Raw genomic sequence first — 18360 nt, 5'->3', positions numbered from 1 at the left:
TGATTCTTACTAATTTTTTGCTGAAAGTAGATACAAGAGATACTAGCTGCTTCCGAAGAGACTTTCCTCATGTTTCTCCAGGTGTCCAGTTCTTATGGTGCTAGTCCGTTTTTAAGAGGAATCAAAACTTTTTTAATCATGAGAGTAGCTTGCTATAATTGTTGCTAAGCAACACGGAATATTTCTCTATATAACGAAGCAATATTAACTTCTTCCTGTAATAAGGCACATCTCTGAAAATACCTAAAATTTGCTTTTATTCATCTGTTGGCTTGTCCAAGGTCAAATTTAGGCACCTTTTGGTTGCTGCTTCCTTCATTGGCTTGTCTCCATCCCAGTATAAATGAAACAAACGTACGTCCGTTATCAAATTGTTGTAATGAAAGGGTGGGAAGATAAAGGAGGGTTGAAACAAATTGAAAAGAATTTGGGTGGGGGACAATGCCTTGGAATTATGTTGAACCAAACTGGAATCACCATTGGAACTTAGGGCAAACCTGAGTAAAATGCATTGTGTGTGAGGCCCTTCAGCAGCTAGTAAGCAAGGCAGTTAGAAAGCGTGTGTGTGAAAAACAGGTAATTGAACTGCAGTGTTATGCATTGTTAAATCAAGCATGTACAACAGTCATTGCAATTACATCATACTACTTTTGAAACTCTTAAAGCATTGCTGTGGGCTGTGTGTGTTTCTTGAGAGCCTGTATAGCAACAGTCATCTTCAGATCTCACTTCTTGCTTCAGTACTTTTGCCTTTTTTTCATGCACACATACACCAAAATAACTGACTGCATGTTAACTTTTCCTCTGCAGCATATTGCAGTCTTTGTGGAAAAGCCTTTTACATTGTAGTGAATTTTTAATAGTACAGATGGAACTGATCTTAGTGACACGCTTTACCTGTAATTTTTTTTTTTATCCAAGGATCAGAAACTTTTGTTACAGCTCTTAACAAAAGCTTGTGTTCATAAAAGCCTTCTCTGCTTTTCTTTTTTGAGCAGTCTAAATTGGGTCAGTGGAAACAAAAATTGGATGTTGCTGTGCCAGAGGCTGTCCCATATTATAGAAAAATCATTTTTTGCTTAGTTTGATGCTCTTCAGAGGTCTTTTTTTCTTTTTTTTTGCCCTCTGCCCAACCTGCCTATGTCCATACGTGGGCATTGCAATACTACTAGCTCTTCTTCGAAGTTTTCAGTGTACTTCTGTAACAGGACTTCTTTCTTCAACATCTGACTCAATTTCACCTCTGACATTAATGTTTAAACACGTGTTCACTTTAGATTCTTGTCCTTGAAAGTTTGGAAATGTATTGTGCAGTGGTGGGTTTTTTGGTTGGTGTTTCATTTTTCTTCTAATAACTTGGAAGTTATGTACACTCATCCAGGTATTTTTTGTATGACCTTTTTAACTCACTCTTGGATACTGTTTAGTTAGCAAAACCCCATCTGACCCTTGATGGCACAAGCACACTGTGCTTTAAAGTATACAGCTGTAATAATATTTACATCTGAATGCCAAACATTGGGTATCTCTCATGGAACTTCTACTCCATAGTAGTTTTTAATTTGATATTGGGATACTTTGTAATACATGAACACTTAGACTATAAAAATAGGAAAACCATAAAAGCAAACCAACCCATTTTCCTAGTGTAGAAAAACTGCGTTTTATCTGAAAGTATCTAGAGTCTACCTCAGCTTTACATTTCTCAAATTATTCCTTGATGAACTAGAATGGATTAGACTTACATTATATTAGATATATATAATATTTAATATGGGACAATTTAAAATATATAAAATACTGTCCTGACCTTAATAACTTATGTGAAGACTCAAACATACTTTCAAATAGAAAGTTAGGACTGTTTTAACCTTTGTAGGACCCAGTCTTTATAGTTTTTCACTGAAGTCTGCATGTCTTTTTTTGTGAGTGATTTTTCCACTATTTACCTTTTTGAGGAACATGTTGTGAACATTCATTAAAAGGTTTTCCTGTATTCTGACCCCCATTTCAGTGCATTTTGATCATGTCAAAATTTGAAGTTTGAGTTTTACTTCTACTGTAATAGACTGACTATAATAAGGCTTTGGTTGAAATACCAACTTTTTAAAAGTAGTTTAAAAGACAACAGAGTTTAAAAGGCAGGTGAAAGTTGTATAGCAGACATCCCGTAAGTCCATTGTCCTAATATCCTGACTCACCAGTTCTTTACAGAATTATAGTACCAGATGATGTTAGTCCTAGAACAAATTTTCCAGCGTATCTTATTCAACCGTCATTGTATTAAACACAAGGAAATTTGAGGATCAGTAGAGTGGTTTTCCAGGGTCACACAACTAGCTTATGGAGGGACCTTTGTATTCCAGCTCCCCCCCCCTTTTTTTTTTACCTTTCTTTTTTTTTTTTTTAAAGATTTGGACTCCTATATTAGTTCTGTCTGATACTATCCACTTTTATTTAGAGAAGCTAACATGTAATAGCCATTTATGTCTTTGGCTTAATTAAAAGCAAAAAATATTCTTTCTCAAAGATGTGGCAAAAATTAGGCATTCCTACTATTTCTACTTCTTAGAAAATAGAGCATTAAAACATGCAGCCTGTCTTTATCTAAAAAGATGTAATATGGAGCCATTTTGTGTCTTAAATTTCAGTCCGCACCTGTAACAATTATCAGCAGAAGCTGTGCACAATTGGCAAAAGATAGCTTATTCTAAATGAGTACTTGTCCAATCATTAACTCATTTTACTTTTTTGAATATCATTTCCTTTGGGGAGGGAAGTCTTATTTGGTCATGAGTTCATTATTATTACCTTTGATAAGAGTTTAAACTTCATTTGAAAAAGTGGTTCCTTCTTGTTATCTCCCTCCCTCAGGCTGGCTGCATCCTAGCATGCCCAGTTTTACCTGGCGTGCGCTTTTATGGCATTTATAAATCCCTCCTTCCTGAGGGTTTATAATGACAGTGCTAAAAATCACCTTGACTGAACTGTGAACATTGCTATTGAATTTGAAGGGGCCTGAGAACATTCTTTCTAGTCCGTTTTATTTTGACAAAATTTAACATACTAAGGCTTTTCCACTTTCTGCCATAAACCTAGGTTTATAATACTTTTGAGGTGCTAAGTAACATTACCTGTTTTTCTCCAGGTGGATAAATTAGATGCTTCAGAATCCCTGAGAAAAGAAGAAGAACAAGCTACAGAGACGCAACCTATTGTTTATGGTAATCTCTCTCTCTCTCTAAACCCACAGAAAAGTAGTAGACAGATGTTTCATTTTTAAGGACTCTACCTCAAAATAGAAATACAATTAAGTGTCTAAAGTGCAGAAAGCTCTCAGAGTTTAGGAATAATTCTACTATCCATTCTTGGAAACAATCTTCAAGCAGACACTGATATTATTCACTTAAGGTAGTCTTAAATGCAAAGACAATCTTAAAAAACAGTCACTTAAGATCATAACCTAAATTTTCCTCTTCCCTGCTCTCTGATTACATATTCATAAATTACTAAGAAGTATTGATGAATTCAGTTTTCAGAGGTGTACAAGGTAAGAAAACATGCCAAGGCTGTCTTTATGTTGCTTTGCAGACACCTTCTCTTTAAGTTCTAACTGGGGTAGAGAACTGAGTAGTTCCATTTGAGAACTTTCCAGAGACATAGGATCTTGAAACTCTCAGTGAATATGTATAAGGCAATTTAATTTCTTCTCTGTGCAAGTCTGAACTACTTAACCTTTCCCATTTCACTCCTGGTGAACAGATTTATTTGAACAATGAATTAGAAAAGTATGTGTTATGGAACTGTAACTAGGTGTTTTTTGGAAGAAAGCATAAAATTGTGACCATTATATCTCCGCCTGCTAAAAGAAATGATAATATGCAAATATATTATGACATTGTCTCCTTTTAATTATTTACTTATTTTTTTTTTTAAGTAGGCTTTACACCCAGCATGGAGCCCAACACAGAGCTTGAACTCATGATCATGGGATCAAGGCCTGAGCTGAGATCAGCATTCAGACACTTAATTGACTTAGCCACCCAAGCACCCCTATCTCCTTTTTTATTATAGATAAAAAAGACTTTGGGAATTTAGAGGACTGCATAGTTTTGATAAAGTTGAAGAAGATAAAAGTAGATTAAAGATGATTAAAGTAGGTTAAAAGATGGGAGCAAGATGTTTGACATATTTGAGACAGGAAACCAAATAGGAACAAAAACAGGATGGGGGTAATGTTTTGGGACCACCTATTGAGTTTGGCTGGCTTTCATTCAGGGTGTTTAAATGGAGAGACCTTCTAGGCAGTTGAAAGTTACAGTATCAAAGTTAAAGTTGATTTTTATTTTTTTTAATTTAATTTTTTAAATATAGTTTATTGTCAAGTTGGTTTCCATATAACACCCAACGCTCATCCCAACAAGTGCCCTCCTCCATGCCCATCACCCATTTTCCCTTCTCCCCCATCAACCCTCAGTTTGTTCTCTGTATTTAAGAGTCTCTTGTGGTTTGTCTCCCTCTCTCTCCTTAACTATTTTTTTCTCCTTCCCTTCCCCTATGGTCCTCTGTTAAGTTTCTCCTGTTCCACATATGAGTGAAAACATAACGGTATCTGTCTTTCTCTGCCTGATTTATTTCACTTGGTGTAACACCCTCGAGTTCATCCACGTTGCTACACGTGGCCAGATTTCATTCTTTCTCATTGCCATGTAGTATTCCATTGTGTATATATATACCAAAAGGTGATTGTTATAAACTACTGGTTTCCAAAAAGAATTTGCTCACAAAACAAATTCTAGTTGTTCACAAAAGAGACATGAGGTCACCTATCTGAGAGAAACTTTGCACTAGGCTTACATTCTAGTGGGAGATTAAGAATACTTCTTTTGTGGGGCGCCTGGGTGGCTTAGTCGGTTAAGCGTCCGACTTTCGCTTAGGTCATGATCTCACGGTTCGTGGGTTCGAGCCCCGCGTCGGGCTCTGTGCTGACTGCCAGCTCAGAGCCTGGAGCCTCTTTCGGAGTCTGTGACTCCCTCTCTCTCTGACCCTCCCCTGCTCACGCTGTCTGTCTGTCTCTCTCCTAGAAATAAATAAAAAATATTTAAAAAAAAAAAAAAAGAATACTTCTTTTGTAAGGGAGTGGATAGAGGTATTACATTGTTTTCTCCTTGTAAATAAACCAGGTTCTCCACAGGTCATTTTCTGTATGTGATCAACTACTATTTAAAATACATAAAGAGTGTTGGGGTGCCTGGCTGATTGAGTTGGGGTAGAACATGCAGCTCTTGATCTCAGGGTCATGAGTTTGAGCCCCACCGTTGTGGGTAGAGTTTAGTTTAAAATTTTTTATTTGAGGGGCGCCTGGGTGTGGCTTAGTCGGTTAAGCGTCCGACTTTCGCTCAGGTCATGATCTCACGGTTCGTGGGTTCGAGCCCCGCGTCGGGCTCTGCACTGACTGCCAGCTCAGAGCCTGGAGCTTGTTTCAGTCTGTGACTCCCTCTCTCTCTGACCCTTCCCTGCTCACGCTGTCTCTCTCTCTCTCCTAGAAATAAATAGAACATTTAAAAAAAAATTTTTTTTTAAAAATAAAATTTTTTATTTGTTTATTTTGAGAGAGTATGTGTATGCAAGTAGGGGAGAGACAGAATCCCAAGCAGGCTTTGCACTGTCAGCGCAGGGCCCAATTGCAGGGCTCGAACACATGAACCACAAAATCTGAGCTGAAGTTAGATACTTCGCTGACTGAGCCACCCAGGCTACCCTAAAATTTTTTTTTTGATGAAGTACAAGTGTTAATATAATATTTGAAACGGATTGTATGCTCTGATGTATCCATATGTAAGCATATTTGAATATGGCTTGTTATTTTTTTGTTTTCTCTTAACTAGTACTAGATTCTTTGCTAGATATGCATTAGATTACCATTTTATTACCATTTAGATTATTTAAATCAGATATTTAAATCTAACTATTAAAGTTCATTTGTGTTAAAAACACATCATTAAAAAGTTAAGAAAGCTTAACATGTTTCCACCAAATAATTTATGTGTGAATACTATGTGGTGATAAGTGTATTGACAGATGTCTTGCCCAGTCATGTCAAGCATGCCTGTGCAAATTGTTTTCAATGAAATGCAGTGACATGATTACCGTCACATTTCTGTCCTCTGGCCCGAATTGTTTTTTGGCTTTTTAGGAAGAACCCTTCTTAGGGTGGGTGTGATGCCAAAATTGTGACAATCAAAAGTACCACCACAAAACTCATTCTAAGTTGTGATTATGTTGTAGAGTAGGGGAGATTGGAGTGTGATGGTCTACACTGCTAACAATTTGTCCTACCTCCTGTCCCACCCCTCCCCCACCCCGTGCCCTTTCTTGTTTTCCTTCTCTAGGTCAGCCCCAGTTGATGCTGACAGCAGGACCCAGTGTTGCAGTCCCTCCCCAGGCACCCTTTGGCTATGGTTATACTGCACCACCCTATGGGCAGCCACAGCCTGGCTTTGGGTACAGCATGTGAGACAGAAGCTGATCCTGTAGTCACCTATTTTCGTACTGAAACATCGTCTCTACCCGCTTCTCAGTTTATAATGGGAAAACAGGCACATGTTCTTGTAACCTTTATTTCATGAAGGACTACTTTTTGTTTCTAACTATAAACTCGGATCACCTGTGTTAAAAGCTTATTCACATTCCGCATCATTTTAGAATTTATTTTCAAAGGGGAATAGTTTCAATGTTTATTCACTTGGGCTTTTTTTCTTCCCCCTCATTCTTTGAAGAACTGCTTAATACTCAATCTGTTGTGAAGAACCTGATTTGCACTCTGTAGTGTTTAAAGAAAAAAAAAACTCTAATATTGAATCTCTTAAATTTAGTGTATTGTAAACAGCTTATATGTATTGTCTAAAATGCATTTAAATCTCTTTTACTCAAAAGCTACAGCAAAAATACTGGTATGTGACCTTGTACAACTGTCAATGCCAACAAAGACAACACTAAGCAGCACATCCTGCATTGGATTGCAGTGCTCTCCAAATTATCTGAAAAATGCATTACAGACAACTTGCCTGACTTTTAAATGAGCATAAAAGGCCCTCTAACCTATGCAGGTTTCCTCATTATGCATATAGAAAATGCTAGTGTGTTTTTGCTCACTTCATATGTAACAGGTGCCCTTATGTTGTGCTGTATCCTGTGCTTTTTCTGTGGGACCATTCCATTCAGGAACAAAGAGCACCATGATTCCAACCTGTGTGTATTTACTAACCCTTCCCTGAGGTTTGTGTATGTTGGATATTGTGGTGTTTTAGATCACTGAGTGTACAGAAGAGAGAATTCAAACAAAATATTGCTGTTCTTCAGTTTTGTTTGTGGAATTTGAAATTACTCAAATTTAAAATAAATTACTGGACTGTGGAAATAACTTAGAATGGCAGTTTTAATTAAATACCTTTCAAACTTTAACCAAAAGAACCATGGTTGTGGTAGTTTCATATTGGGTATTGAGGCAGAAGCAGAATGAGGATTGGGACCTGGAAATACAGCATTACATCATGTGCGTTCCCGTGGTTAACAAGGTACATGCAGCGGTCTGAAGAAACGGCACTGTAGTGGGCTACATTTTGTCTCCCATCATTTTAACCAAGTGGCACTTTAGGGTTTTTCTCTAAGCATTTCACTTAAATGAACAGATATGGATGTTCTGTCAACTTGAGATCAAAGTATATAAGCATATAGTTAACAAACTGTGCATCACCATGAATAGTTAAGGGCCCCAAAGTATGAGTACTTGATTTTTTTTTAAACCAGTGTTTGAATTCAACCCTTTTTGTTCATGGCTGAGAATGTTACTTTCAGTTCACTTCACTTTTTAATCCTCAAAAGAGTTAGAGGATTAAATCTAATACCCCTGCCGAACCTAGCCTTGTACTGCTCTATAGTTCTCCATACCAACCAGGCAAACGAGCATAAGCAGCACAGGTTTGTTTGTTTTTAAAGCATAGGACCCCTGCCCTTCCCCACTTTTAATCATCCCACCCCTATAATCCTAAAATTACAGTATTAGCTGGAAAATCCTTCTTTTTTGGTTTGTCATAGTGAAAACATCTGGCTGTACTTATGTTTCTGCTGTATCTCTGCCTCCCTTTCTTCATCGTTAATCAAAATCAAGAGGGAGAAGAGCAGTGATCCTTGGGAGCTCAATTCTTTTCAGTCAAGATGTGTTCTTCTGGACCTTTCATATTACTTTGAATCAAGGGTGGTGGTGTTTTTTTCCAATGGAATAATTTGTTTCTTTTCTTTAAACTTAATATCTAGTTAGTAAGGGTTTTCTTATAACCCTAAGCAAACAACAAAAAAGCTGTTTTAGCTGTGTCCAATGATTCTGGCTGCCACATAAACCATCCATAATGGGCAGGTAGTATGTGACATAGGTTCAAATCCTGAGCAAACTGAACCTCTGAATGTGTTCCCTCATGTATGTTAACAGAAGTGTTTTCCAGAATCGTTTGCAGGAATATGTTTAAATCACAAAATGCCTACCTCAAGCCTTGGCAGTAAGTGTTGTACATAAGTGGCAGAACAAATTGGTAATAAACTGTATTTTAAGGGCTCTTTCATGATATTACTCTGAATAGGATGGTGGTCTAGGAGAAGGAACTTAAAACAGAAAACAGTATTAAGAATTCTGTTATAATTCTCTAATTGTAACTGAAACAGGAGAGAAGATCAAGAGAGAGTAATGGGAAACCTCTCAGGAGGTAAACATGCCTTCAATGATTTTTTGCCCTAGTATCCAAATATAGCCATTGTACAAAAAAAATCTTGTATTTGTTGGTAACTTTCAGCATAGACCTTAGTACAACAGCAACAGACTGACATGAGCTCCAAGTAGCACTGCTTGAATCTTCTGTGAAACAAATTTTTTTTAAATATAAGTATTAAACTCATTCATGTTAACAATTATGAATTAACCCTGTTTCTCAAAATAAGTGAGAAAAATGGGAGTTATACTGTTTTTAATGTCTCTCCAAAGCTTGTCTTCAGAGAGGACTGCTGGATTCTCCTATTTCTGCATTCAGTGTTACTATGATTTTTAAAGTATGTGAAGAAAGTCTAGCCTCACGAAGATGTATAATTTGCAAAGTATTTTAATAGCCTTTTCAGATACTTGTAGTTAGTTGAAATGTGGAATCTGAAACCATAATACTGAATTTTTTGTAACATTAAACTCCATTAGCCTCTTTAGTTTGAATGGATCTTTTATCCATGCATGATTTGTACCCTCATGCATTGGTTGTTGTACTAACTGTTCACTAAGTTGTACAGGTCTTCTAAACGTTGACACATATGTTAAAAAATCCTGTTTGTGAGGAACACTGACCTCATCAGAAAAATCTTAAGTTTTAGGAAACTTGGAGGAGAGGTAGAAGGAAGTTTTCCTGAATATTGTTTGTTGCTTTCCTTAAAATGATTGGCTAATTGGATAACTAATTTGTCAGTTCTTACCGGTAAAAAATCTTCCATGACCAAGGCTGCTAGTTCAGCTCACAACTTAGCCACACATTTTTTTCCCTCAAGACGACATTCATACTTCAGGGTGTACCAGATGTGTTCAGTGTTACAGAGAATATTAAGACAAGTACAAATAGTGAAGGGTTAGATTTAATAATTTTTTTTTTAATGTGCTTTATCAAGGACACTAAGTGAACCGTGTGTGTGTGTCAGACTATAGGGCAGTGAAGTGGTTCTGTATAGGTAGGGTGCCCCTGCCTTGATCTGTGAAAGGTGCCAACCGTTTCACCCACCTTTGCTTGTGTGTTATCAGTGCAAATGTCAACACAGCAAAAAAGGAAAATAACGTCTTAGCATTATGAAAATAGTTTGACCCCTTGAAAGTATCTTAAAGACCCTTTGGGCTCTGCAGAGTATACATTGAGAACTCTTAAGATTAAGCACCCTAGAAAATAAATACTAAGTACAGGTGAACTAGGAAATATGCATAATATATTTCTGGAATTACTAGAGTTCGTATACTATTCATCCTAGTAGATATGCCATGACTTAAATTACAACTTGAGTCAGCCAAGGCAGGCCATCCTGTTGGGAATGCACTGTCTTTGTACTTGCAGCCATTAATCTCTGAGGCAAGCCTCAGAAATTACCTGAACCAGAATGGTGCATTTAGGATTAAGTTCTCTTTGCCCAAGTTACACACTGTTGCATCACTTTTGAATCTAGTATAAACATTCTATTTAGAAACAGTTGCTACTGTGGCATCATTCACAGATGCAATTTCTCCTGTGCTGTCTGTCCTATGCCAGTGTAAACTCGGTAAAACTGACTGAATAGTAGAAACTAGGACTGACTGCGGTAGTCTTTAGTCACTGACCTTAGACCTTGAAGTGTTACTGTGCTGCTTATGTTGAAGTTAAATGCTAAGTAGTGCAAATTACTGAAGTTAGCCATGGAGAATTGGAGCTACTTAACATGCACCTGTTCCCAAAATTCTCTCTGGCATCATTGGTTCTTCAGGATATACTCAGTTTAGAAATACTGTCAGGATCTCCCTAAAAGATTTTCATTCAAAAAGCTGTGTAGCTTTTGGGAACTGAAACCAAATCCTTCATATCCTGGCCAGCTGGTGTCACAGTAACTACTGGAATTATGTCATGATAAGCATATAAAGATCAAAAGGGAAATAAAGATGCCCTTAAATGATTGAACTATCCAGTCCTAGGTAAAGAAACAGTAGGATGTTGGGATGACACACCACATTCACTTCACCGTTACTGTAAATTCTTACGTGGGTCCAGTACCATCTTCAAAGTCCATACGAGTCACTGCAAGTTTTTCAATGCCTGCATTATTAGGGAAGTTGTGGGTGGGGGAAGTAAAAGGAATTTTTTATAGGCCATGATGTAGAAGCACTACTGAGAATCTTTGGCCAGTGTGGGTCAGAGACATGAATGTGAAACACTGCACAGGTGGGTTAATCCAGAAGGTTAGACTGTAGATCCACTCTGTGGGACTATACCATGATCTATTAATGTTGGCTATCAGTCATCCAAAAAATGGCAGGAAAAAAACTGCAGGTTGCATCTAACGGGAATGCCCTTGAACCCTGATCCTTCAAGGGGGTACAGCAATGTTGTCTTGGGGAAGACATTACAGAGATGTAGCCATGCACAGGAAATGCTGTTTCACCCCCTTGTAATCCAATCTGGTTGTGATCAGTTTCTCTCATCGTAAACTTTTTTGTTTCAGCAGCTATCACTTGAACTATCAGGACCATTTAACTTTTTTAAGCCCAATATAACCGAGCCAAGTACATGATAGAACAACATGGGAACAGATTTTGATCTCAAAAATACTTAAGGTAGGGGGAGAAATTCAACTTTATTGTTAGAATTTGACAGTTTCAAAACACATTGTGGTGGGATGATCATCACACAAAATTCCACTAGTAAAGTTTTAGATGACCAGTGACTTTGTCAATTAGATCTGCTGGTCCTGGTCCAATTCCCAGGACAGTTCTAGAACCTGGTGCAATCTGAGTACGTCCAGCATCTTGGATCAAACTTACAGTCAGTCCTAGCACTTTTGCATGGGTCAGTAATTCAGCCAGAGTCTCTTCATCAGGGGCTTTGACGACGACTTTGGGCTGGCCACAGTATTCCCACTGTTTGAGCAATTCAGGGTTTCTTCTTTGAATTTGCTTGTAGGCAGAAACAGCAGCATGAGCGCACTGGGCAGCTACTTTCCCTTTTCCCATCTTTAAGTCATTTCGAACTACAAGAATCATTTTGTACTCCCCACTTTCTCCTAAGATGCTTGCTTCACTTCCAGTCTCTGTGTCTGTCTCACTCACTGAGCTTTTGGGGGTCATCCCAAAGCGTACACGGAGGCCCCAGCCCAGGCACATGCCACAAGCAACTCCGGCAGCCAAGCTAAGTGCACCAGGATGAGCCAAATATTCCATCACCAAGGATTTGGAGAGCATCTTAAAAGAAAAAAAAAAAAAGTTACCACTACAGCAGTGAAAAGTTATAGGCTTATCAGACAAAACACCTTGATTTAAGTAAATAAGTGGCAACATTTAAAAACTATTATGAGGTCATCCAGAAAAAGCAAAATATTATTTTGCATATTAATGTACTGTTTTTTCTTCCCTGTGTACTAGAAAAGACTCAAGAATACAGGTAAAGCAGTTCCAATCATTTTGAATCTAAGGAGTATCTATCTAGTTCTTGGATACAATAAAGCTCTGTTTCTCAGTCCTCCCCCTAAGTCTTGTAGAGAAAGGAAATATTCTAATTTACCAAGCTGCCTAAAGGAGCTAAAGAAACCAAGAATAACTCATCCCTTCTCTGGAATATAGTGCTTATTTGTGTCTTCATAATGCAATGGTTCTCAGTGGGGATGGTACCAACCCCTCAGAGAAGTTCCTGGTTGTCACAACAATGAACGTAGAGTGAAGCGCACTGCTGACATTTACTAGACCTAAGCATGGAAAAGTTAAGTCTTACAAAATGAAGATTTCCCCACTGGAAATAATAATAGGTAAAAAACCATCAAATACCTGAGACTAGAACCCAATTTCATTACACAAACACCTGGACACAAAATATTTTTTGCATAGTTCTAAAATACACTGAATTTACCAGAAGTGTAACTACTGTATAAAAGGAAGATCATCCTTTATCCTTTATGTTAGAAATTCTCGTTACCTCGGCAAAGCTATTCATGGTATTTGAATCACCAATAAAACACCTGTATCAGTCTACGGTTGAGGTTGTTATATTCAGAATGCTTCCATGTACAGGCACAAAGAACCATCAGTTTCTACTTCTAGTGGAACAGCATCTAAGCATTTATAATTGAAATTCATGGGACCACCATATTTGTAGTGCTTGTGTAAGTACTGCCCTTGGATTATGCATTGCATAATCTACATGGCTTAGATGGCAGTCCTGGAATTAAATGAGAATGGGGCACCTGGCTGGCTCAGTCAGTACAGCATGTGCCTCTTGATCTCAGGACTGTGGGTTCAAGCCCCCCGTTGGTTGTAGAGATTACTTCAAATCTTGGAGCGCCTGGGTGGCTGTCGGTTAAGTGTTCAACTTCAGGTCAGGTCTTGATCTCACAGCTCGTGAGTTTGAGCCCCACGTCAGGCTCTACAGACAGCTCTGAGCCTGCTTCAGATTCTGTCTCCAGCTCTTTCTGCCCCTCCCCCACTGACACACTGTCTCTCTCAAATATAAACATTTAAAAAAATAATAAAATCTTTAAAAATTTTAAACATAAATGAGGATAGCATAGGGGATTTAAATTTTTTGAGATATCGCGTACTATAAAAGTAACTTTTTTAAAGTGTACAATTTAGTGGTTTTTAATATATCCACAAGATTGTACAACCATCACCACTATTTAATCCCAGAACACTCTCACTGCCTCAAAAAGAAACCCCTTGGGGAGCCTGAGTGGCTCAGTTGGCTGAGCTTTTGACTAGATTTCAGCTCAGGTCACGATCCCAGGGTCATGAGATTGAGTCCTGCAATCGGGTTCCACAGTGAACAGAGTGCCTGCTTGGGACAGATTCTCTCTCCCTTTGCTCCACTCCCCTGCTTGTGCATGCAAAACAAACAAACAAACAAAACCCGAACATGTGTAACCATTAGCAGTTGCTTTCCATTTTCTCCACCCCCAGGTCCCTGGCAATCGCTAATCTATTTTACCTATTTTGGACATCCATATAAATCAAACCATTCAATATGTGGCCTTTTGTTTGAAGTTTCTATCACTTAGCATGTTTTCAAGATTCATCCATGTTGAGGCATGTATCAGTACTTCATTCCCATGTTCTTAACGCTACTCTATTTTGTCTTTCCCAGTAGTCTAGGTGAGGTGACAGTTACTTAGACAAGAGAAGTGGTAACGAAAAAGGAAAGAAGTGGCCAAGGCACATCTGTATGATTTAGTGACTCACTGGAAGTCTTGGTGATAAAAGGGAGAAGTTTAGAATGACCTCGATTTGAACAGATGGAGAAGAGGCACTATTTATGGAAGAGGAGAATTTTAGTGAAACAGCAGGTTTGAAAGTAAAAGATACTGAAATCAGCTTTAGATATATTATACTTGGTGACCAAAAGACACTCTGGTTAGAGATGTCCAACAACAAAGGATAAATCATTTCAGAGGTCAGAAGATAAGCCTAGGCCAGAAATACAGCTTTAAGAAAACAACATATAACTGAGGTTACTGAAGTGACGAAAGTGCATGAGGCCACTGGTAAAAACATACAAAGTAAAGGAAGGGCTAAAACAGAATTCTAAAGAAACAAACATTGAGGGATCAAAGGAGAGTGACATGGAATGTCCAGAGGAAAGAGGGTCACACATTTTAAGGGGTCAGTATCTAGTTTCAGTCCTCTTTCACTGGTATGAATAATATGGTGACAGGGCTGTACTGACATAGTACTTTATGGCTCTAGATGCCTTTTTACAGTAAGAAAAAAATTTAAATTCTTATGAGAACCCACATTTTCTCAGAACGCATCTATCATTTAGTTACTACATGAGGCTCACATATCAGGATTTCTCTCTGGTAATCTAACAACCAGATTCCAAAGTGAATAAATACTCAATTATGTGAAAATTATATCTATAACCTCCATGTCAACAATTAGAAGGATTTTTCTGCACCAATTTCTAGGCTGCAAAGTAATCAAATATCCTACATACCAGATTCAGGTACTATCTGGAGATGGGGACTGCATATAGAGGACCTATTATGTGTCGTATAACTTGCTCACCCCTTTACTTCTATTATGGTTGCTGTGAAAATTTAAAAAGGCATGAGCCTCATTTTAAAGATGAAAAAATAAGGATCCAAAATAGAAGCTGCTAACCACAATAACATAACTGATAAAAGTAGTATAAAATATACTCATCTTGAGATCATGACAGAAAGCCTCTCATTTTCTGAACTTTATCTAAAAACAGATATATACCAGGGTGCCTGGGTGGCTCAGTCAGTTGAGCATCCTGACTCTCGATTTCGGCTCAGGTCATGATCTCACATTTCATGAGCACAGAGCCAGCTTAAGATTCTCTTCTCTCTCTCTCCCTTTGCCCCTCCCTTGTTCTCACTCTCAAAAAAAACCAAAGAAAAAACAAAACAAACCACCAAAAAACAAATATATACCAGTAAGAGTCAGAAAAAACTGAAAGCAGAAAAAGTTCCAGAAATTATGAAGTTTACTGCTTCTGTACCATACCTCATGAAGTCTCTAATTCTTCCATACTATTACCATTAATATCTAACATTTTTATTCTTTAGGATGTTCTAATCCCCTGTCAGCCTGATTACATCATTGTCTAATTCCTCCAAGTGTTTCAGCCTCTCCCCCTTTCTGCATATACACTACACATGTATCAGTAAACCCAGTGCTTGAGACTAAGGTAAATATAACTGTTCTTAGTCTCATGGATAATCCTGGGCAATGAATGCATTGCAAAACAAACATGTCCTGTAAAAATCCTCCTCCTGGTGTGCTCTAATTCCTCCCAGACTAAGCCCCTTTCACCAATGCTCTTGATCCCATTCCCTCCTGAACCATGCTCCCCCCCCCCCCTTAATCCCACTCCCCGGGGCCATACCTTGGCTTTTCTAACCTAAAAAAAAAACCTTTCCCCAATGCTTTTTGAGATGTGGACCACTGTCTGACTTTTCTTTTTCCCTTTACCTACCTCTAAACTTCTTTAATTACCTGCCTCCCTTCCCCATTCAACTGAAATTGCTAATTGCCAAGTGTACTTGCCTCTTTTTAGGCCTCACCTTGAGTTTCCCCCACCACTCACTGATAACTGTTCTTCAAACTTTCCGCCCTACAATCCTTTAATCTTTCACCCTACTATCATCCAACCTTTCCGACAGCTTTTTTTCCAGTCTCCTCTAGCTCTGATGTTTGCCTCTGCATAACACATTTAGCCTTCTTTTCAGTCTATGCCGACACCGTCCAATACAGTATCCATTAGTCATTTATTTAAAATTAATTAAAATTAAATAAAAATTCTGTTCTTTAATTGCTCTTAGCCACATTTCAAGTGCTCAACAGCTCAACAACTTAAAAGTGGCTAATGGTCACTCTACTGAGCTACAGAATATGAATATTTCCATGAAAGTTCTATTGGATAGTGACGGTCTATATACTCTCTTGCCATCCAATCAGTTGATATTTATGGAAGGCCTACTGTGTACCAGGCACTGTTCTGGACCTTAGAGCACTGAACAAAACAAAGTCTCACTCTTCGTGGAGCTGACATCTAATAGAAGGAGCTCATTTACTCCCAAACTGTCATATGCTGAGGACTCCTGACACCTCTCCTGGGCTCCAAACTGGAATTTCCAGCTTCTACTAGAGCACTATGAAGTATTCCAATCTGTATCTTAAACTGAACTCAGTATTTTCCTTTCCCTCTTAAATTTCCTTTTTCTGTATTATTTTTTTCATTATGATTTATTTATTGAGAGACAGAGACAGAGAGCGAGAGAATCCCAAGCAGGCTCCCCACTTGTCAGTGCAGAGCCCAATGCGAGGCTTGCTCCCATGATGAGATCATAACCTGAGCCGAAATCAAGAGTTTGATGCTCAACAAACAGCCATCCATGTGGCCTACCTTTTTCTGTATTCTTGATTTCTGAGTAACCCTGGACTTTTTCTTCACTGGCCTACCACATCATCACCAAACCTTGTTGAATTTATCTGTGTTGAACCTATCTCCTTACCCTTACTACCAGTGCCCTAACATATCCTAGCTCATCCTAGTCCATCTGCAGTTAAAATTATACTTCTTCTTTTTAAAGTTTATTTATTTATTTGGCGGGGGTGAGAGGAGGGCAGAGAGAGAGGGAGAAAGAGAATCCTAAGCAGGCTCCTGGGGGAGCTGCATGTGGACTTCGAACTCACAAAGTGTGAGATCATGACCTGAGAGCTATAATCAAGAATCTGAAGCTTAACTGACTGAGCCACCCGGGCACCCCTAAAATTATACTTCTAAAACACAAATCTGATCCTGGAATTTACCCTGCTCAAAAACCACCAGATGGGGGCGCCTGGGTGGCTCGGACGGTTTAGTGTTCTACTTCTGATTTTGGCTCAGGTCATGATCTCACCGTTCATGAGATCCAGCTCCGAGCCTGCTTGGGATTCTCTCTCTCTCCCTCTGCCCCTCTCTTGCTTGCTCTCTCTCTCTCTCAAAATAAATTAAACTTAAAAATATATCATCAGATAAATGCCTAGAGTATAAAACAGACCCCTTAGCACGAATTCAAAGCACTACAATTTGGTTGCTACCTACTTCTCTTAATCTACTCTCCTGCTACATACTGTACTATCCAGCGACACTAAATTACTAGGTCCCTTCTAAGAGCAATCTCTCCCGGGAATTATTTTCCCTTAAAAACACAAACACACACAACCTTTTCAGCCATGAAGGCGTGGTTCAAACGACACCAGTCTCTGAAGTTTTATCACCCCCCAATCAATCTTAATTATTTACTCTACAGAACTGCTGTAGCAATTACACATAATGACCGTACATCGCGTTTTCAGGAGTCTAGTGCCTGGGATAACAAATTAAAGGATTAAATACTTCTCCGAACATTATAACTGTGTTGCACAGCCACATTTTTCTATCATATTCGTGGAAAACCTTTTCTTTCCTTGTAGGATTCCATTCCATACGCTGTGGGTATTCAATAAATATTGAATAGGCCTGCGCGGTATTTTCTAACATTCAGAGCGAGAGCATCCATGCCGCCTGAATGAAGGCTTTGCTTGGGAACTAGAAACTCTCGGTCCTTCTCCTTCCCTGGATCTTGGTCCTTTCTTCAAATAACGACTGACGGAACAGGAACCGTGGCTCCAGCGTCCAGTTGGGGAGAAGACAGTTCACGAAGGAGAAGGTGAAAGGCTCTGGGGAGGAGGTATGTAATGAGGTGGGAAGAAACATTGCAACTGGAGAGAGGATGGAAAACAATCTCTCTCTCCTTAGCCCAGTGAGGAGCCGACTTACCTAGAGACCTCACCACCGCCTCCCTCGCGCCGCTTCGTTTTTCCCTTCGCGTAGTGAACACGCTTCTGGCCCCCGGGTTACCTCTTCCGGGACTCCTTGATAAGTTCCGGATCAAGAACCGCGAGAAGAACAGTCATTCTTCTTCTCGTCCCGCCCACAGGTCCCGAAACTAGACCCGAACTGAAATACCGCGAAGATGTTCGGAGGTTGCAAAAAAGAAAAAGGAACTTTTGTGTTTTGGAGGCGGTCTCCGGAGGGATGGGGGGTGGGAAACGGACCGGAA

The 18360-nt window shown here is 38.9% G+C and overlaps 2 protein-coding genes across 3 annotated transcripts in view; one reads left to right on the top strand and one right to left on the bottom strand.

Annotated features, from left to right (window-relative positions):
• CLTC (clathrin heavy chain) overlaps positions 1-7424 on the top strand; it is a 64937-nt gene extending 57513 nt beyond the window's left edge. For both annotated transcript variants that reach the window (XM_039247308.1, XM_039247309.1), the window contains 2 exons: positions 3149-3224; positions 6393-7424. In XM_039247308.1, the coding sequence (XP_039103239.1) occupies positions 3149-3224; positions 6393-6517 (201 nt within the window). In that variant the 3' untranslated portion in view covers positions 6518-7424. The remainder of the gene's footprint in view (positions 1-3148; positions 3225-6392) is intronic.
• A 3954-nt stretch (positions 7425-11378) lies between these two features.
• PTRH2 (peptidyl-tRNA hydrolase 2) lies at positions 11379-18302 on the bottom strand. Its single transcript, XM_039247321.1, has 2 exons — positions 18078-18302; positions 11379-12001 (listed from the first exon to the last, which is right to left on the bottom strand). The coding sequence occupies exon 2, from the start codon at positions 11999-12001 to the stop codon at positions 11462-11464; it is 540 nt and encodes a 179-aa protein (XP_039103252.1). The 5' UTR covers positions 18078-18302; the 3' UTR covers positions 11379-11461.
• Positions 18303-18360: the final 58 nt, after the last annotated feature.

Source organism: Hyaena hyaena, unplaced genomic scaffold (genome assembly GCF_003009895.1).
Source record: "Hyaena hyaena isolate Hyena2069 unplaced genomic scaffold, ASM300989v1 scaffold_298, whole genome shotgun sequence".
NCBI lineage: Eukaryota > Metazoa > Chordata > Mammalia > Carnivora > Hyaenidae > Hyaena > Hyaena hyaena.
Note: the sequence above shows the minus strand (reverse complement) of the source record. Positions and strands in the feature narration are given on the sequence as shown.